The sequence below is a fragment of the Panulirus ornatus genome, chromosome 31 (genome assembly GCF_036320965.1).
Source record: "Panulirus ornatus isolate Po-2019 chromosome 31, ASM3632096v1, whole genome shotgun sequence".
In the NCBI taxonomy this organism is placed as follows: domain Eukaryota; kingdom Metazoa; phylum Arthropoda; class Malacostraca; order Decapoda; family Palinuridae; genus Panulirus; species Panulirus ornatus.
In genome coordinates this window covers 2,199,345-2,222,060 of record NC_092254.1, presented here as the reverse complement: position 1 = coordinate 2,222,060, position 22,716 = coordinate 2,199,345, and the positions used below count along the sequence as shown (strand labels likewise).

General features: G+C 43.7%; 1 protein-coding gene across 2 annotated transcripts in view; it reads right to left on the bottom strand.

Annotated features, from left to right (window-relative positions):
- LOC139758675 (uncharacterized) overlaps positions 1–22,242 on the bottom strand; it is an 84,370-nt gene extending 62,128 nt beyond the window's left edge. Inside the window, exon 1 of one of the 2 annotated variants that reach the window (XM_071680262.1) lies at positions 22,092–22,242. In XM_071680262.1, the coding sequence (XP_071536363.1) occupies positions 22,092–22,138 (47 nt within the window). In that variant the 5' untranslated portion in view covers positions 22,139–22,242. Of the gene's footprint in view, positions 1–18,259; positions 18,509–22,091 lie in introns of those variants that run through there. The other variant, XM_071680264.1, reaches the window with a different exon arrangement.
- Positions 22,243–22,716: the final 474 nt, after the last annotated feature.

Below are 22,716 nucleotides of genomic sequence, written 5' to 3'. Positions count from 1 at the left end.
GTGTCGAAAGTGACTTTTATTGGCCATCGTGGCAGTAATGGGCGGTAACAAGCACAAACTCCAGTTACAAAATTGGCAAGTGTCCGCTCAGGAAATACTGGCAAACCCTGACATGGTTTCCGTTAAGTTTCCCACAAGTTTGATCGACTTGGAAATACTGTCGTACTCTGACTAGCTGGACTCTGGCTTTATCATTATTTCTAGCTGGTGAAAACTACCGAAGCATCTCTTACAAAAAAGGATTTCGACACCTTTTCGAATATTACGATTCTTGGAAAATGCTTAAAGTGACCTATTACGACTCTTTGTCCCTGTGGTGTGAAGGTCAGTCAGTCATTTGCCTCAGTATATTCTGAGTAAGTATTGACGACAAAGTAGGGCCATAACAAACAAAAGCATGTAGAGTTGCGCATCCCGAGCGTCAGTTGTTTATCGGGCGGTTACATCAGTGTGAAAGTGAGTGTGGTGGCGGAGCGTCGCCAGACACCACTTTCTTGTACTATTTATTCACCGTTACAAACACAAATCACACACGAAATCAGTGACGTAATGTTGTTGTTAAAATACAAAGCCTCTCTCTGGTGTAAATGAAATGATCGGGAAAGAATTACGCAAGTAATAAATAATGAATAAATTCGTCAGTTGGCCATTGAGAGAGAGAGAGAGAGAGAGAGAGAGAGAGAGAGAGAGAACTAACTGACATTTCCCCAGTCTGTCTTGAGCTATGTAGGCTACTCAGCTCTTCCGAAATTCTTAAGAAATAGCGAGTCGAAACAGTTCCTATTATGAACTATGTGATGACCTAATTACATGGCCTGACAGCTGTTTTGTTTATCAAGAGACTATCTATTACAGGGGGAGTAGCAGAAGACGCTGGGATTATCTGTACACGCTGATAACCCGGGACTATCTGTAGTACAGTTAGGATTAAACTATTATCTGTATTATGGTTGTATTTAACAACAGTTTTGCTAAATAACAACAATTAGTTATTATCATAATTAAACTTCACGTATCAGTGGTTGTAATAAATGGGGATATATGTTGTACTATTTATGATAATAGTAATGATATCAAAAATACGTAATTAAGTACGGTACTTATAATGCTAATTATACCACCAGTAATGATGGACGAATTTGCATTACAAGAGCCATGCTTAATGATCCCTGGGGGTAATGTTACTATCATTAGCGAAACTATTAATGAACAGCTTCACTAATTAGAGCAGAGGAAGCCATCGCCACAATCTATCGCTCATATTCAGAAGTATTTCCACAAAAATCTCGAGGGGGAAATAATTTCTCCAACTTCTTTAAAGAAAAAAAAATTAGTTTGAGACATGAGAGGAAAAATCAGAATATTTCTTGACGTCAAAGATCCGTTTCAGGTTTGAAAATCTTTGCCGGATATTGAACAAGACGAAGATTAATCTGTCAAGAAATGTTGTTAGGTTAGTAAACATGACGTCACTGTTAAACAATGCCCTTTCTCATTGGTGGAATTGCGAGAGGCCTTAACACGTCATTATCCACGAACGCTCTAATTGGTCGACTGCTTGTGACATCATTGCCAGGAAAGATTGATGGTAAACAACGGGAACTAAAGTACCATTAACGACAACACCTTCAACTGTGCTTTGACGCTAAAGGCGGAATTCATCAATAAACCAATCTGACTTTAATTCCTCTGAGGTAAAGAAAGAATGAGAAGCCAAAATCGACAGTAATGACAGCAAGGCAGCGACTTGATGACGACACGTGGACTGGCCAATCAGAGCGAACGACGCATGGAGGAACAGCTTTCCTACTTGTCTTGTTCAACAGAATATTGAATCCCATTTTCTTTTTTAAATGAAACTTCTTAAATCAAGGAGAAAGTTATATGTAGAGAAGGCATCACTGTTCACCCCAGAACACCTCCGTCCACCCCAGAACACTTCCGTACACCCCAGAACACCTCCGTACACCCCAGAACACCTCCGTACACCCCAGAACACCTCCGTCCATCCCAGTACACCTCCGTCCATCTCACAACACCTCTGTACACCCTAGGATGTCTCCGTACACCAAAGGACATCTCTGTCTACCCCAAAACGCCCCCATACACCCCAGGACGTCTCGGTACACCAAATGACACCTCCGTTTACCTCAGGGGGCACCTCCGTACACCTCAGAGGAGCCCACGTACACCCCAGGCCAGTCTCACCACCAGGGCGGCTCAGGGGTGGCGGTGGTGGAGATGGTGGCGGTGATAAGAGATGGTGGTGACTTTGCAGGAGGAGGAGATGGTGTTGGGGGAGGTGGTGGTGGTGGTGGTGGTGGTGGTGGTGATGATGGTGTTGGCGGTGGTGTAGGAGGAGGTGATGGTGGTGATAGTGTTGGCGGTGGTGCTGGTAGTGAATATGGTGTTGAAGGAGGTGGTGTTGGTGATAGTGTTGGAGGAGGTGGTGGAGGTAACTTCCTGCTGCACACTTTCACTCTTGGGTCAGCCGTGGCCGGGGCCCGCACCCCTGGGAAGGGAGGGAGGGGGCAGCAGGTGGCTCAGGGGTTAAGAGGAGAGAGAGAGAGAGAGAGAGAGAGAGAGAGAGAGAGAGAGAGAGGAGGGGGTTCCCACACCCCCTGCAGGGAGATGAGTAAGGCAGGTTCCTCCTGAAGGAAGGAAGGAAGGAAGGAAGGATGAAGTAAGGGTTAGGACAATGTAATGGGGCCACTGGACAAGTGGAAAGAGCAAAGGGTTAAGGGAAGGGGCAAAGGGATAAGGGTAGGGGCAAGGGCACTTTAGGTAAAGGGTAGAAGGGTAAGGTAAGATTCTCAGGGAGATTACTAAGTTAAGGGAGGAGGGTTGAGGGTGGGAAGGGTGGGGTAATGGGTTCAGGGCATCGTGGTAACGTCTCAGATGACGACACACGTCATCCTTTGTTGACACACGAACGTCACTCAATTCAAGCTTCTTCGCCACACGAAAGTCACGAATTGTTGACACAAACGTCACCTCACGCTGTACTGACGACCAATTGTGCTCCACGTTACCATATTCCTGGTAAGTCCAGTTTACACGTCCAACATGTAGTACATCATGTAGTACATATAGTAAACCCAACATGTAGTACATATAGTAAACCCAACATGTAGTCCATATAGGAAAACCAACATGTAGTACATCATGTAGTACATATAGTAAACCCAACATGTAGCACGTCATGTAGTACATACAAGTCTAGACTAAACGTAAATATATCTAAATGAATATTACTTTCCTACAGACATTTGTATTGGTTTCTAAGGTAATATATCCACATAGTCTTTGATATAATGCATTCACATGGTTTCTAAGGTGATGGCTCAAGGTTTCTTCATTATGTCTACAAGATTCCTATGATGATAGTTTCATACCGTTCTCAAGACATCATCCGGTATCTAAAATCTTAAAAACAAGATTTCTAGGAAGCAACATTTTTTTTTTCAGGTTTTCTAACACTACATAACAAGGATGACATACACTTCTGTGTTCTTCAGTTTGTCAGCTTTCCCAACGTTATCTTATACATGTTCTCTAGAATGAGGGTTTTCGTACGGTTTCTGAGATGACACTTCTCTAGGTTTCTGGACGCTTCTTACTAGAGTTTAGGTGAAGTTTTTATTAGGTTTCTAGAACACTTTCTACATACTTTCTAGGTTTCTACTTTTCACAGTAGTGGGGGAGACTACTTTTCATATGGTGTCTGGCATAATACTTTTCAAAGTGTTCCGCGATGATGGGTTGTTTTCACAAGGTTTCTAAAGGTTTATAATGTTTTCTAGTGTGATCATTTCTGAGCGGATTCTAAGCAGACGTTCCAATAATATTCAAGGACGATTATTTTCTCAAGACTTCTTCAATAACACTTCTTAAAATATAATTAGAAATAAATGGTCATCATGATTCTTATTTTCAATAACCATTTTGACTTTCACTTTCTCAGACTTAGTTTTCTCATTTTCTTTTTGATTTCAATAAAGAAAACAGTAGTTTTTCAATGTCACATAATATTGATGACATTTTTTTTAAGAAAAAAATGTCGACTTTAAATGTATATTGTTTTACCATTTTCTTACTTTCTCATTTCCGCCGTGTCTGGTCTCCAAAAAATTAATCTTTCCCAAAGCTCCTCTCTGTATTTTGCACATAAACTTATTTCAAGGAAGACATGATTAATAAAATTGAAGCCTTTAACATGCATCTACTTCAAAACTATTATATTACATAGGAAATTATGATATATACGGAATGTGCATATATACATATATTTTTTTTTCAAACGTATTCGCCATTTCCCGCGTTAGCGAGGTAGCGTTAAGAACAGAGGCCTGAGCCTCAGAGGGAACATCCTCACTTGGCCACCTTCTTTGGTCCTTCTTTTGGAAAAATCGAAAACGAGAGGGGAGGATTTCCAGCCCCCCGCTCCCTCCCCTTTTAGTCGCCTTCTACGACATGCATGGAATACGTGGGAAGTATTCTTATTCGACAAGCGTTGTGCACTTGGACATTATAAATCATTGTATTCCTCTTAATACAATATACAATCGAGTGAAACTCATGATTCGACAGATACAGCAAGACACTACCACAGCAGAAGAAGAACAAGAACACGTACATACAGTTACATGGAAGTAAATGCTTCTTTAGGCCCCTCCACCTCCTGTATTACCCTCCCCCGTTTTCTAAGTTCTCTTGACTCTGCTTGAACGCGTGAGGTGTTCAGGTCGGCGATGAACGCGCGTGTATGCGTAGATCCTACGCACACACGACCATCGACGAACGCTTACACAACCAAACAAACACAAAGACAGTGGGGTGAGGGTAAGGGCGTGTTGAACAACAGACAAACTCCTGTACTCAGGGTCAGACGCGTGTACAGACATGTGCAGACAACATAACCCATTCATTGTCCGAAATGAAGAACATTACTGATCCAGAATCCCTCACGTCCCCTGCACTGAACACTTCACTGAACACTTGTGAACACCGTATTTACGTCACAACGCGCCATCCGTCGACGTACCTGTCGTAAGAACAATAATATATGGTTCCTCTCACGGCTGTACTGATGTAAACAAGGTCGCTACAAAGATATTTCCCAATGATTAACAAGATCCGAAAGACGACCACTACTCAACGTAACACCTAGTTTCACCGCACGTTCATAGAGGGCAGTCACGCGAGTCAATAGCTCAGTCTTTTCCACAGACGGCGGACGCCAGTTTGACGCGGTCTCACACATGGCGGTCGACCACCGGGTCACAGTTCAAGTTTACTCACGTCGGTGGCGGTCGTTCGTTCGCTCGTTTTAGCCATAGTTCAAGTTCGTCCTTACAGTCGGCGGGTCACCCAGGCGGAAGTTCCGGTGCACACCCATAGATGGCAGTCACCTCGATCACACACGTCTACTACTGAGGGTCTGCAAATTGTGTGGCCATATATATATATATATATATATATATATATATATATATATATATATATATATGAGAGAGAGAGAGAGAGAGAGAGAGAGAGAGAGAGAGAGAGAGAGAGAGAGAGAGAGAGAGAGAGAGAGAGAGAGAGAGATGGTTGGGAAAGGGGGGAGAGGGGGGGAAGTGAGAGGGAGAGTTTGATGGGAAAGAAGGAAGGGAGGAAGAGGGTCGAATCACCCTCACCAGAAGGTTAAACTGGTGTCCTTAACACGAATACCCCCACCTGGCCCTCCCTCCCTCCCTCACCATCCCTCTATACTCCCTACTCCCTATCGGGGTCACGGTTCTTTATTACCCTAATCCCTCATTATCATCAACACAACCCCTCACCACCATAGTCCCTGTCATCACCACCACAATCCCTGACCATCACCACCACAATCCCTCAACATCACCACTACAATCCCTGACCATCACCACCACAATCCCTCAACATCACCACTACAATCCCTGACCATCGCCACCACAATCCCTGACCATCACCACCACAATCCCTCACCATTACCACTACAATCCCTGACCATCGCCACCACAATCCCTCACCATCACCACCACAATCCCTCACCATCACCACCACAATCCCTCACCATCACCACCACAATTCCTCACCATCACCACCACAATTCCTCACCATCACTACCACAATCCCTCACCATCACCACCACAATCCCTCACCATCACCACCACAATTCCTCACCATCACTACCACAATCCCTCACCATCACCACCACAATCCCTCACCATCACCACTACAATATAAACCCATCATTCAAGATTTACTTTTACCCATTCCACATCAGATGCCCATCTACCACGAGACCCCGTTTCCCCCTCCAGGACGGTCAGTCCCATGCAGGATTTGTTCCAAGGTGGCCGACCCAGCTCTCCCCTCCGCTCATGTGACCTCTGACCTTCCTGGGTCGGAGGCCCACCGCTCCCCCATGTGACCCATGACCTATGACCTCCCTGGCTCTCCCTCAGGAGGGCAGGCAATGCAGGACCTCATTTTCCCTCCCTCTCGAGTGACTCAGATCTCGTACCTTTAATATACATGAGATGTATTACGAGACCTGGATGCTGTATATGTATTCCCAGAAGTACACGATGTATACTTGTGTATAAACACTATGTAATTGATGTAAGATTATGTATACACACACAAACGCACATGACGCATTTATATATATATATATATATATATATATATATATATATATATATATATATATATATATATATATATATATATATATATATATATCCTCTTAAATTCATGCACACACACACACACACACACACACACACACACACACACGAGATGGAAAATACATATGCATACATCATCAATTAAGTACATAAATTAATGTATGTTCATAGACGCACATTTAGCTATGCACAAATACAAAAACACGCGTAAACATTCCACACATAGGAATGCACAAACATGTATCCATGGGTGTGCACATATACATATATACATGAAAATGCACAATACAAACTTAATCCACATGGCATATAATGTAGACAGCACGAGAACTTAATTATCGTATTGTTAGATTAAACAAATCCTCCTAAAATTGTCCATAAAATTCTGAGTCACTATTTCATCATTTCACCTCACAGTGTTTTGTTTACTGTAAAAACTCCTTAAACGGTTTGTAAATAGAATTTCTCCAGCTTTATGTCTACAATGTTTCCTGACTTGCGAGTAAATTGGTCTTAATCTTTTCCATCTGTTCCTTATTCCTTCCCGTCTATGGTCTTCTGTTTACTCCATCTTTCCGAGTCTTTCCCTTCCTTTTCCTCCAACATCCACGTTTTCTTTTCTTTTCTTCCTTTTTCTCTCAACAGTTTCCCTTCTCCTCCTACCCGACGTTTTCCATCAGCTTGCTAAGGTCCATTCCCGTCCTTCACGCTGGGGCAGGCCGGAAGGTCCCTCCTGGGGAAGGCCAGACGTCAGGAAATAACAATGACTTCGACTTTATACGTGGGTGGAGGGAAATGGGTCACGGGAAGGAGGTGATGGTGGGCAGGTATGTCCCCAGGCGTTGCGGGTGAGGGTGGTCGTCGTCGATAAGTCGACCTCTGGTGGGCAGGTATGTCCGCAGGGGCTGTTGGGGGGGGGGGGGGGGTGGTCGTCCAGTGGTCGACCTCTCGAGGATGGAGGACGTGGCTGCAGAAGGTCGATCGATCTCGAGGTAAGTCATCGTTCAGAGGTCGAGGTTCTCCCCTTCCACACTCTCTGCCCGGGTCCACCTCTGCCTCACGCAGGCCACCCTCCCTGTACTCCCCCTCCACCTGGCTTGGGTGGAGGCCTGACCACCTCCTGCAGGCCTGACCACCTCCTGCAGGCCGCCAGAACAGGAAAGAATCCACGAAACTATTGGGACCAACTAGACCAACACGACGTCAACACCAACCTATCTATTTCTTGACCTATCTACTCCCTCCTCCCCCAGGCTCCGGCGCCCCTCTACACATCTCCTCCCTTATCTAAACCCCCCTTCCCTTCCCTTCGCCCCGAGCCCACCAGCATGACATAACATCTGGGGTCCGACAGGCTGGGGCCCAGCCATGTCTCTCACTAGTGGACTTTCTCTCTCCCTAATATCAAGGTTCAGCGGGGCAAGGAAATGGCCACGCTAATACAGCCACGAAGGCTCCCTCTCCCACTGGATCCGTACTAAATAAACGTCTTAAATGTTCCATCACTCTTATGTCCCTGTGTCTTCCAAGTACTGGTATATGTTGCTTAAATGATAACCTTTTACTGTTATTATTTCACAAAATAATAAGCTACTGTTCATATCTTGCTAAGTAATAAGCTTTTACTGTTCTTATTATCTTGCTAATAAGCTTTTACTGTTCTTATTCTTTTACTGACATTCATTATTTTCATCGATATCAATAAACTTCTTATGTATCACGATTTTCCTCGACGTTCGTTATGAACAATTTATGCACAGATGATATTTCCCAAACTTAAGAGGCAAATAATGAAATAATTGGTACATTCGGGTTCGAACCTGGGCCCTGGGCACCACAGGCTACGGAGATGGGCATCGTGGTCACTGTGAAACACAGCACAGTAAACATAGATCCATACTCATCTCTTCTATAGCCAGGGAATGTCTCTCTCTTCCATCATACATTTCGTATGGAAGGATTTGGAGTTTGAAGGAAATCAAATGAGAGGGATTTCCTTCTCACAGTCATTGTTATCACAGGTGGACACAGCCCTGTGGAACACAGACGTGGAACACCGACACGATCTAAGCCCTTCGAACAGTTGGTGTGCTGTGGCACAGTGGTAAGGAGGTTGTCTATGTCACCTCATAAATCCCGGGCCCAGGGTTCGAAGACGCTCACAGGGAAAACCATAACCTAATGTTTTAGTTTCCTACAATTAGTTATCAATATCATGACATCTTGCCAAACATCTATCATTCCTTATTCACACAATCAGTAGTCAATCTGAGGCAGGTTTTTCATTAATACAGTAGGGAACCATCTAGTACCATCTGTTGTATCATTGGTAGAACTTGTATAAGTAATCTATTAATTCTCTGATAATGACCATCAATTAGCCGATAAACATAATATTATACAAAGTTTGTATTTCATTGGATTATTGACTGTTCTAACCACAGACCAATTTGTGACTTAGTTGAATGACCTGATAGATATATCAAAAGGTTACTGGTAACGAGAAAGAAACAAAAGCTTTTGGGAAAACGTAATTGTCTACAGAAAACGGGGAAAAAAGTTTTTCCCAGGGAAACTAATACATCAGATTTTTTCATATAGTTTTAAAGAAAATACAAAACATTAGCATCTCTTGGGATTAGACACGACGGATGGATCCACCTGTTCTGTCCTCCACAACAGTTGTATTACACAGCCATGATTCGTAATTCCACAATTACAATATAACACATTATTGGCACAATATATAAACATATTCTTTCCTAGTTGTGTAATAACTCTTGAAACTTACATAATAAAAATATGATAAAGAAATATGAAGAGGATGAATGACTCAGTTATCAAAAAAATAACTTTCTATTCCTCTCACAAACATTCCGGGAAAAAATAGTAATATTTGAACTTCCAGTGAATACCAGTCTCCAGGCAGACTCAAATATCATGAAATGATTTGGGAGGACGCAAGTCATCCGTCGCAATGTACACAACACACAAATATCAACACCTCAGAGCCTCGCCGCACTGTAGTTACATATGGCCCGACCTGTGCCAGTAATGGCACCCCGAGCACATTCACCCGACCTGTGCCAGGCTGTCTTTGACACGTGCCCGTGCCAGACCTAGTGTTGACACACACACACACAGCTGGACACCGACCCCAGGGTGAGACCTGGTGGGTGGTGTCAGCACAGGGGGAGGGGACCTAGTGGGTGGTGTCAGTACCGGGGGCGACGTGAAGGACATTGTCAGCGTGGGACGTGGCGGTGTCAGCGGGTGTCAGCAACTTTCACCAGTGGGGCCGCGTCAGCCCAGCCAACTAACTTTCTGATGGTCTCCCAGAGCAGCCTGCAGCCAGCCATTACCTAACTCTCTTCACTCTCTCTTCCTTCCTCCATTTCTTCCTTCCTTTCTTCCTTCCTTTTTCCTTCCTTCCTTCCTCACCCCTAACTTCACTCCTTCATTCACTCTCCTCTTTCTCTCACAATCCTGACTTCATTCTTTCATTCACTCTCGTAATCTTGATCTTATTCCTTCATTCACACTCCTCCCCCTTCCGGGTGTATGATTTCATTCACTCTTCCTTCCGCTCCCCTGACTTCATTACTTCTTTCACTGCCTCACCCCCACGTCGACTGCTGGCATTCATTCTGCACCCCCAACACAGTATCTCTCCATCTCTCCAACACTCGGCAACACCAGACTCACACGACAGGTTATTCTTAACTCTAGAATTTCCTGCTGTGAACACTGCGTCCTAGAAAAAACCTGGTAGCAAAATCCCATCACAGATACAAATAAAAACAAACTATCCATACCAACCCCAACCAATCATCTATCTTATTTTTTTTTTTATCCCAGTCGATCTATTTATCCATTTCCCAACCTACTAGCCTTCAGCATCCATCTGTTTCCCCGTTTTCTTCCTTTACTATTTATCCATCTACTCTCCCTCTCCCTCCCCCTTCAACCTCTCTCCATCTATCCCTCCACTTCTGTTCTACTTCTATCCACCTATTTTTGCTTCTGCCAATCCTTGTACCTCTAACCAGCCGTTGATCTATCTACCGCCATTCTTCTTGTAACCATCTACCTAACCAGTCATCCGCGACCCATCCTATCCACCGCCTCCCCCCATTTTCTTTATCATCCTCTAATGCTTCGCAACTTAGGATTTACAACTGCAAGTCTAACAACAGCATGTCTTTGTAAGAGACTTTGCATAACACCAACTTCACAACTTACAGTTTATATACCTCTAATACCAGTGTGAACAATTTACAATCACAACATCAATACCAAAAATGTACACACTTCCAGTACCAACAATTTACACGCTGACAACACCACAACCAACAATTCAAAATGAGCACACTTCAACAAACATTAAACTGTCAAAGAAAAACATTATCTTTCTACAAACGCACAACTGCCAATGAAAATAGTAAACAATAACAACAAAATGAAAAAACGCATCTATAAACAGCAATTTACATCATCCAACTGAAACAAACAAGCACAAACAACTTATAACCACAGACAAACAACCTATAACCACAGACAAACAAGTTTTAACCACAGATAAACAACTTATAACTACCTTGAGGAAATACACACAATAACTACAAACAATAATAGACAACTACTGTACACAACAAGGATCACTCACAACTACCACACTCTGCAAACAACCACAGGAAACAACCAGTAAACAAAGCTACTATAAGCAGCAAGCAATAGAAGCGCCACAAAGAAAAAAGACAATCACAAAAAAGAGGCACAGGAGGGACGGGAAATTATACACATAAGAATAATAATATATCCACCAGTGAATACCACACACACACACACACACACACACACACACACACACACACACACACACTCCAAAATGTTAAAGATATTTCCTTGTAAGGTCACAGTGTACGTAATTCTAATAATGATAAAGATGATGATAATAATGATATTATAATCATTAGTTAATATCATTATTATCATTATATGGTTGTGGTGAAGGGAGTATTTTTAACACGGTCGGCCCCTTTTACTTGATGGGTCAAGCCACGAGAAGAGAGAGAGAGAGAGAGAGAGAGAGAGAGAGAGAGAGAGAGAGAGAGAGAGATGCTGCACATTCTAATCCATGTAACAAACATGGTCAGTGATACAAGCAAAACAACACCCAGAGATTAAACATATATATATATCACTTATAATTTGATCACACGTATCTATAAATTTGGGTTTATATTAAGAGATAAAATGTTCTCTTCCAGTAATATCTGGTGGCTCATAAATCCTTGTCATCTTTTCCTAATCTCATTCACTATGCTGCTCACACCAACCTGGCATTAACAATTCTCAATTAAACAAGGGAATTTTGGCTAACTGTAAAAATCATCGATTTCCAGAAATATATATATATATATATATATATATATATATATATATATATATATATATATATATATATATATATATATATTACCTACAATGCAAACAATTCTTATAGATATGAAGCCATCGTATATGTCATATATCTAAATCTAAATCAAAAGTACAATTTTGTCTACGTTTATCTAACGTCTCCACGACACACATATCTGAAGGGACGCTCAGCATTTGCGTTATTCGACCCAACTCGGGATCATATGAAGGAATCTGACCTCAATTTCAACCAGGCCTGGTAGAACCTGTCTCATTCCCTTCTTCTTCTTCTTCTTGTTATTTGTTTGTTATGATAATCAAGCGCCTGTTGTACACGACGGAATGCTAACTGCTCAAACTACATCATCCCTCCCGGCCTCCACCAGCTTGTCATTTTCATGTGGTATTTTGAGAATCGTGAGAAAAAAACCTCGTAAAAAAATTACTTGTTTAGGATAATTTATTTCTAAATTTTTGTTAATCTAATATTTCTTTTTAGCTTTTAAGTGATGATAATTTGAATTATATATATATATATATTATATATATATATATATATATATATATATATATATATATATATATATATATATATATATATATATATATATATTTCCCTTCTGACGAGAGAGATGTTGCCTGTCCTTGATAAAACATTTTACTGTTATTGTATGGTATAAGGCAAGGAAAGTATTACGACGATGTGGCAACACTGACGAGCAAGGGAAAAAATAGATATATAGATATATATGAAGGGCCACATATACAGCTAGGTGTGGCAACACTGTGCCGTGACTTGCAATTCTCGGTCGGCACAAATCTTAAATGTTACTCCAGCGGTAGTACTGGGGGGGGGGGGGGGGCAGAAACGGGGACAGGAGAGGTCTAACGAGTGTTGCCAGACGGAGCGACCAACCAGTTCCACAACAACAACAACAACAACAGACCGGCCGTTCAAATCACTTTTCCTTAGTATCCTGGAGGAGTGGGGGTGGGGGGGGGGGACACAAGATATGTGAATTTAATACACTTAATCACCTCGTTCAGCAGTTCATAGGAATTCCCTTACATAGTATAAGAAATTTCTGCTGCTAACAGCGTCCCACCCACACTGATATTGACCCTAACACTTCCACCATAGTAGCAGTGTACCCACAACCCATCTTCCCACACTACAATCACCAGTATAATATCCCAATCACCATCACCACACATCTGGCACACCTCCAATCACCACCATCCCACACATCTGGCATTCTCCCAATCACCACCATCATTGTAGCACTTTCTATCCCCACTCACCATCTCTCCCTCTCCCAATCACCCCCACCAATCTAGCACTTCTAATCACCTCACAACAATCCGGCCAGTCACCCTAACCACCACCACCACCAATTAGACACTAACCATCCTTAACCTCAAATGGCGGTGTGTAGGAAGAGCGTGCGAGCCCCTAATCACCCTGACCAATCGTCCTTCAAGGTGTAATCTCCCAAGGACGGAGGTACATCTGCTCCTCCCCTGCTGGGGAGATGCCTCACCTGGACACGTACTCACCTCCCCGCGCATGTGTGTGTGTGTGTGTGTGTGTGTGTGTGTGTGTATTTACACCTGTGGCGCCCCCATCTCTTGAACATTCTCAATAAGACCATTTTTTTTCCCACACTTGCGTATATACGTCTGCTGAATAACCCACGTCCTCTTAGAATTAATTCCATTCCTCAGCCTCTCTTATGCTACAAAAACAGATGCGTATGTTGTTGATTGTGTGTGTGTGTGTATAGCCTCCAAGTGTGTACACTTGCGTGTGTCTGTGATTGTATTCACAGACACACACACACACACACACACACATACACACACACACAGTGCCTGCCTACCTGCTTGTATGACCGAGTGTTTTGTGGGAACTGATCAAGTTTCTGCCCACAGTGACAAGCCAGGTTCAGACGTACAACATAGCAGCCAAACCAGTCTGGACCAGCCAAGCCAGTTCAACAGAGCAGCCTGAAACAGTCAAGCCGGTCCAACATAGCAGCCTGGAAAATCCAAGTCAGTCCAACAAAGCAGTTAGGAACAGGCAAGCCGCTCCACAGCAGCAAGTACAACACAGACCAGCCATTCCAACACAGCAGTCAGCATCAGCCAAGCCAGTCCAACACAGCACTCTGGACAACCTTACCAGTTCAACATAGTACTCAAAAGCAGCCAAGGCAGTTCACCACAATATTCACATACGGCCCAGGCAGTCCAACATAGCACTGACACAAAAAGCCAATTCAGCAGGGTACTCCAAACCAACCAGTCCACTTTAAAACAGTTAACACAGCCAAGGCAGTCCAGCGTAATATCTTTAATTCAAAAAAGTTCAACAAAGGATCTGCATACAGCCACACCATTACGACTCTCTGACCTACGACATCTTAGGCAAGGCAGGTTAACATAGCACCTTCAGTCATCCAAGTCTACTTTAAGACAGCCTTGCTAGGTCATCATAGCCCTCTGAGATAACCAATGTAGGTCAATACAGTAGATCCAGGTCAACACCGAAACTTCAACACACCCAAACCAGGTCAACACAGCACTCTTACAAAGCTAACGCAGGTCAAAAGCACCTTAACACAGCCCAGTCACCTCCTGTGTCTTTCTAGTATTGAGTGATAAATAAATTTACACTTGGTTATACTTCACTTTTACACACCATCCACCTTTCTGTAAACAGAAATGTAAATGATCAAAATGTACCCATTTTGTGAAGAAAAAATAATACATAACGGTGTAAACATGTGTAAATAAATCAATAATACGAAGAGTGTTTGCTACTTGGACTATTTCTCAAATGGACATTGTTTACACATTCTGACAGAGTTCGCCACGTGCAATACAAACTAATGGTGATTCGCCACGCGCAATACAACTCAATGGTGATTCGCCACGTGCAATACAACCTAGAACAGTTTTGATACGTGCATCAACCCTTAGATTGTGCCACGTTCACAACAGTGCTTCCACGTGCCCACAACCCTGATGCTAAGCTTGCACGTATACTACAACCCCAATACAGTGGTGCAATGTGCACCACAACCCCAAAAACAGTGTTGCTACAAGGGTTACACTTTCAAGCAGAGTTGCCACAACTCCATTACAATCAAGGGTTCGAACCCCCTTCGTATCCCACTGAGAGGCAACAGGTTTCCCCAGCCTAACGAATCAAGGGGTTCGGTTGGTCTCCTTATTCACAACAGAAGAAACATCAGCAGATCTACTGACAACAAATGAAATGTGTTGTAAAAACAATAGAAAATCAGCTGGACTGTATAACAGATCATATAATTATTTTGTTTTTTTTCTTACAGAGTTGACTTTTGCTGTAAAAGCAACAAAAGTCAAATCATCTGAGAACAAAAAAAGATCATCTTATCAAAACTGTCAAAAGCCAGCTAATCCCTTAAGACAACAGGAAAAACGAGATATATAAAGAAACACAAAGCTGAGCGGATTTATATAAAAAACAACAACAAATATCAGTTGGACTGTAAAAAGTAACGAAAACACGTTTCCAAACCACAAAGAAAAGAGCAGTTATATTTAAATGAAATTGCACCAGCTCTCAGCTGTTTCCTGCTTAAACATTACAGTCAGGTGTTCACCGACTGCACCCCCCCCCCTACACATTCCCCTAAACTCCCCCAGTCCCCCACTTAGAATCAGCTGTTATTACCCCAATCAAAGTCATTATCAGCTGTTTAGCATGGCTAAATATACAGGAAGATGCATTGCTCAAAATCACCATAAGAACAAGAGGAGTTTAGCGTTTCGTTCTTTTCACATCCCAGCAAGAATCAGCTGTCCAGTCTTGCCTTGCACCACGGCAAGAATCAGCTGTCCAGTCTTGCCTTGCACCACGGCAAGAATCAGCTGTCCAGTCTTACCTTGCACCACGGCAAGAATCAGCTGTCCAGTCTTGCCTTGCACCACGGCAAGAATCAGCTGTCCAGTCTTGCCTTGCACCACGGCAAGAATCAGCTGTCCAGTCTTGCCTTGCACCACGGCAAGAATCAGCTGTCCAGTCTTGCCTTGCACCACGGCAAGAATCAGCTGTTCCTCCCAGCCCTAGCGGCCAGCCAGCTGTTTGTCCCCCCCCCCCACTTCACCTCCGTAACATTATACTTAATGTGCTTGTCACCACATCATCACCACATTCCCTTCACCCCGACCGAGCCTTACGCTCTTCACTTCGACCCAGACACCTTGCCAGGAATAAGTAATTTACTCCTGAAGACGAAGAGAATCAGCTGTACTTTCCCTGCTGCTGCTCCCAACAGTCAGCTGCGCCACCAGCTCTAAACCTTAGTGACGCCCTCCTCCTGTCTTATGACGAATCAGCTGTTCTCCTTGACGATGAAATATCACTTGGAATCAGCTGCAAGACGTCACTAGGAATTAGCGGATTCCCATGTGGCCAAGTGCCTTTTTCTTTCCCAGTCTGAAGTGTATCATCTGTGTAGCATCAACCAATTAGCTGTGTAGTATCAAGCAATCAGCTGTGTAGTATCAACCAATCAGCTGTGCAGTATCAACCAATCAGCTGTGTCGTATCAACCAATCAGCTGTGCAGTATCAATCACAACCATCGCCTCCCTCGTCTAGACTCTTTCCTCCCAATAATTAAGACCATTAATTAGCCTGGTTATCTCTCCATTCATCACCACCAAACGTAATGTTATCTTCCCGAGCCTCACTACCAGGGGAGAGCATCACCAGCAGGGGAGAGCATCACCACCAGGGGAGAGCATCACCACCAGGGCAGAGTATTACCTCGCCTCATTATTATGACTACAAGACGTGGCAGGTTATCTTCCCAATCATAACCATCAGAAACAACTGATTATCTCTCTAATCACCAGGAACGACTGTTTGCCTCCCAGCCAGGAATGAGTCGCTTCCTCCCCAACCACTGAACACCCAATCCAACAACTCCCTCCCCAGACACAGCAGTAATCAGCTGTTCCTCATCAATAGGTCGCCAGAAATCAGCTGTATATTGTAAACAACTCGTCAGGGATCAGCTGTTGAACCCAGCTGACACGAGTGAGGAGGAGTAGGAGGAGGAGGAGGAGGCGAGGCAGGAGAAGGCAGCTTTCACCATCATCGAGTGCACAAAGAACCTCCCCAAGACGATGCCAACATATCCCAGGTCTGTCTCTCCCTTGGCTTCCTCCCCATAAAAACATCACAGAGCAAAGCACGTTTTAGCCATCCAGTTTCCGTCCCTAACATTCCTTCCATGAAACCGAGATTAAAACTTTCCCGCCACATCACAGGATGAGCGACGCGTTGGCCTCTCAGTTTCCAGCCTTGCTACTTAACTAAAATCTCAAGATTATCTCCAAACAAGTCGACACAGAATAGCTGTACATATTCCACTCTAGGTTTGGTTAAGTATATTACTTTCTCGATATATCAAAAGACTGTAGACGATTTAATCCCTGAATATCCGTGTTTAAGTTGTGTTTACAAAATATCACCTACTTGGTAAGGAGTTCCCAGTCTTAATTACTTTCTCAAAACATCTTGATCAACCCGACGCATGGGAGACATACCTTACCTTCTTACTTTCTCAGAATACCGCTCCAAATATACTGGCTTCACTTCTCTTTCTCTCCAATATATTTGATCGTAAATCCCGACCCGGCAGTTCCCGCTCTAACACTGCTTTCCCGCTCAATAATTTTGGTATCAGGGAGAAAAAAAAAGTTCTTCAACGATCATAAAAAAAGATTGTGGATATATATATATACATCATATATATATATATATATATATATATATATATATATATATATATATATATATAGAGTCACTGTTTTCAGTGTCAAGATCTTGAATCGTCCAGTTGAGCGAGGACTGGAAGACGAGCACTGAAAGGTCGTTACATCGATTGTTCACCGTGAATTGCACTTTCCTGTCGTTAACTCTGCCTAGTTTCACGCTACATTTCCCAGAGTCGGGACCCGAAACAGGGATGGCAAACTGGTCGTCTATATCCCAGGCTACATCCTACAGTATATCCCAGAGCCCAGTAGGGTGTCCCAAACCCTCACTAATCCCATCAGGACAAGAAGATGTAACCTTACCTAGTGGTCGCCATGGCTCGGCCGTTTCACCGTCAAAGTGTGTGTGTGTGTGTTTGTTTTTTTTCACTGCCTTTTAAACGCGCTCACTCACGGTGCAAAATTTTCACTGTAACCCCCCTTATTACAAAGCACTGTTGTCTCTCGGCTATATCTCCCCGTCACTGTCAGCACCAGCACACGGGGGGGAGAGAGTGTGTGTGGGGGGAGGGTGGGGGTGGGGTGATGTACGGTAGGGAGCGTGTACACTCCCACAACTGCTACGTTCAGAGTCCTTCGTAACACTAACCGCCCCGCCATCCTCAACCCCCCTCCTCTCTCTCTCGCACAGTCTCTCTCTCTCTCTCTCCTACAGGGTCGTCGTCTCTCTCTCTCTCTTTCTCTCTCTCTCCCTCTCTCTCACACACACACACACACGAGCCAAGCCCAGCTTTCACTAGCAACGAGGAGCCGTCCGCTGGACGAAGAGGCACCAACGCACACACGAACGAACGTGGTTCCAAGCGGCCTTATCCCCCAACCCTCGTCTAGGCTTTGGGGTCGGGTGGGAGGCTCAGAACATAAGCCGACTCCACGTGTGTCCATCATGACCGTCCTTCCCTCTCTATCCCTCTACCAGACACAAATCCCAGGCACCTACCAACGTCTCGGAATCTCCCTACCTTACAGCCATCTCATTCTTATAGGTTCCAGGAACAAACATATCTGGGTTATATACATCCTAATCCCAAGTTATTCGCCAATAAGAATGACCCACCTCTCCAGAAGGCCTTTTCCTTAAGAAACCGTCTTAAATACTGTTGCTAAATCTTAAAGGAAAAATACCTTTAAAGGACTTACCCAAAGTCTCCCCTCAGAAGAGGATTTCAACAGACGACACACTGCCATCAACATCAATATGGAGGCTGAGTGTGTGTGTGTGTGTGTGTGTGGGTGAGTCAATGCAATATCTACACTCGTTGTTTACACTCTCCTCTCCCTCCTTTTGTTATTCTATTTGAGTTGCGAGTGTATTGTGAGTGCACCAGCAAGCTCCTCGTTACAAACTCCAGTGTGTGTTGCAAGTGTGTTACGTTCTGAGCGCATGATGAGCAAACCGTCAGGGTTATCAGCTGTGGGTCTGTTGTGAGTGTCTGTGTTGTGAGTCCCTTATTACTAAAACCCTGTGAGGCTAAAGTGTTCGATGTTGAGAGTGAGTGTATGGAGTCTCTTATGCTGCATTTTAAGTGCTGTAAACTGTGCTATGTGTTGTAGGTGTGTTGTATCTTGTGTTATAGAGCGTGTACTGTATGCTGAGTGTGTTGTATGTAACTGTACACATGAATGCGTTGCGCCCTTGACCGAGTGCGTTAGGTGTCGTCTTGTGAGTGTGTCAACAGACCCGAGAAATTTTTGTATCAAAAGCCGAAGGATCTAGCCAATCAACGCCACGGACGGTCATGACCTCATCCCCTTATTAGCCAATCATGGCCACGCACAGGTGCCCAACCAGAGGTCCTTGATTCATAACAACCGAGGCGTAATCTATGAGATCAGAAAGGTAATTATAGACATGTAATTAGTGATTATTAATGATAGATACGAGAAAATTATTGAGTTAAGGTAAATAGCTCCCATAATTTGGCATTATTATTTGTATATGACATAAATCACCTGTAGCCTGCTGGTTACGGCAGTTCTGAAGGAGCGTGCAGAGGGAATTCTTTTATCATTATTTCCAGAATTCTGGATATATATATATATATATATATATATATATATATATATATATATATATATATATATATATATATATATATATATATGATACAAACGCTTGAGAAATATCTGGCACAGACGGACAGACAGACAGACAAACACACACAGAAGGCTACATGGACAGGCACGTAGCCAGACAAAGACACACACAGACAGAGGCCATTTCAAACGCCGGGGGCAGTACCTATAGGCCACCACAGCTGGTAAAAGCGATATTTGGAGGCTGACAATACGATCCAGGGCGACGTATATATATGGGTCATCGTCGCTATGAGTGGACAGGGTCTATCGGGAGACAGAACAGAATAGATTACGTTAGTAAAATGAAGTTGCTGAACGAAGAGCGAACATATGAGGCGTTTAAATTTGAAAAGAATTCGAGAAACGTTCTAAATGGGTCAGAGAGGAGGAAGAAAATGATAGGTTCACTCAAGGAAGCATGCCTCTCCACTAGATGATATACGTCATCACAGAACAATGAATGTGGTTATAGTCTACGTAGACAAGTACGGACACCCACGGAAGCGGCAAGAGGTGAATATAATGCTCGAGGAACCGAGGAAGCTGGTAAGGAAAGCCGTGGAAGCTGCCCACATATGGGCGGATGAAGTGACGAACAGCCACGAAGGCTTAACACGTTGGGACCAGAGCAGCAGGGGAACACGGCTGACAGATGTGGAACACGGCCGGTCGAGGATAAGGAACGCGGAGCTACGCCCGGCCACGTAGCACTCTCCTGCTGGGATACAGAGATGTAACATGTCTTTGTGTCTTACTCACTTGCCCGGAGGAAGGCTTCTGCGCATGCTCTATCCTGGGTTGACGCAACACCTCAATTCACACACGTGTCGTAATGAATATGTCATATTCATGTATATATACATTGCACATTATATTGTGTAAATTCGTGTGTTTGTTGGTTAGCATGACGAAACATGATGAAGGTGAAGGGAAGGAGTAATTAGAAGGGTGGGATTGTATAATACGTTGCTTAACCCTCTGAGCACGACGGCATGACTCTCGAGTATGATGTGACCTTTGACCTGAGCCTCAAGGGTCGGGAGGAACACGTCTGCAACGAGATAAACGTCTATTTCACCCCCTCTCCCAATCCCCAACCCTCCTCCTCCGGTCAGTACGATATTACCCATTCCCCAGCAGCTCTCCGTTTTCGATGTCTGAAAAAAACGAGTTTTTAAGCATATACTCCTCTAGAATCTGGCAATGTTGTCTTCCCACGTGTAAGCATACAACTCACCCTCCCTCAGAGTACTATAAACACTTTGGCGGTCATTCTTCCGTTACTTATCATTACTACATAAATAATGGATCAATTATTGACATTTGAATAATTCATTATTTACTTAGGTTACCTACACACTATGTCTGGTATTCCCAGGTGACCACAGGATCTCATAACATGCTTCACTCGACCTTCGTAGGTAATGTTAGAGAAGAAAACCAAAAGCTGTATCTATCACTGGCAAGTTTCACGAACTGTTGACACAATAGTATGGCAAAACAAGGAACCTTTCTGGAGCAGGTGATAAACAAGGCGTTTCGGAGCGCTGGTCTCATAACAAACCATCAGCCACGGAGGAGAAAATACGGGAAAAGCAAACAATTATTCTCGTTAATTCCTTACTAGTTTTACTCTTCCAGAACCAGCTAACCACAATTCTTAGCTTACAAGGCCACTATAGAACCAGCTAACCACAATTCTTAGCTTACAAGGCCACTATAGAACCAGCTAACCACAATTCTTAGCTTACAAGGCCACTATAGAACCAGCTAACCACAATTCTTAGCTTACAAGGCCACTATAGAACCAGCTAACCACAATTCGTAATTTCCAAGGCAGCTAAACCACTTCAGTCTCACGTGTTTGTCGCCTGTCACCAGTGTGACGCCTGTCACATCTGTATGACACCCGTCTCACTAGTGTGACGCCTGTCTTACCAATGTGATGCCTGTCTCACCAGTGTGACGCCTGTCTTACCACTGTGACTGCTATATCATCTGTGACGCCCATCTCAACCGCATGACACCCATCTCAGCCCCGTGACGCCCGTCTCACCTGTGTGACGCCTGTGTAGTGGCCGTTGGGTCCGGAGGTGTCATCATGTCTATCCTAGCACTGGAGGACCCAGCTGAGACCACGTACTTCCACGCAGGAACCGAAGCACATACTGACCAGCACCAGAGGTCAAGCTGGGGGTCACACTAGGGCGTGTGAGGTCAATCACTCCCAAGAGGTCGGATATGGCCAAACGAGGGCAACTAGATCTTATCATCACACGATCCCAAGGGGTGAATCCCTCAGTCTTGCATACCGCTACTTCATCCTTATGAGCAACGATATTACGTTCTTTTTTAGGTTAATTGGATGGTGACCTTTGACCTGGAATAAGCCTACCCCATCTGACGTTTTCTCTTAATAACTAGCTTCGACCACCTACTACGCAGTGTCTCGTACTTCAAGGATATATATATATATATATATATATATATATATATATATATATATATATATATATATATATATATATATTGGAAAGGATCACAATTTTGCGCGTGATTTTATTGCTTGAGTCGTCGCGGAGGGCAGTACGACCCATGATAAGCAAGGGTCGTACCCTGGTGTTCAGAGGGTCGTACTCAACCAGCTGCTGCGCCACTCGATGCCATCTCCACCTGGTCAA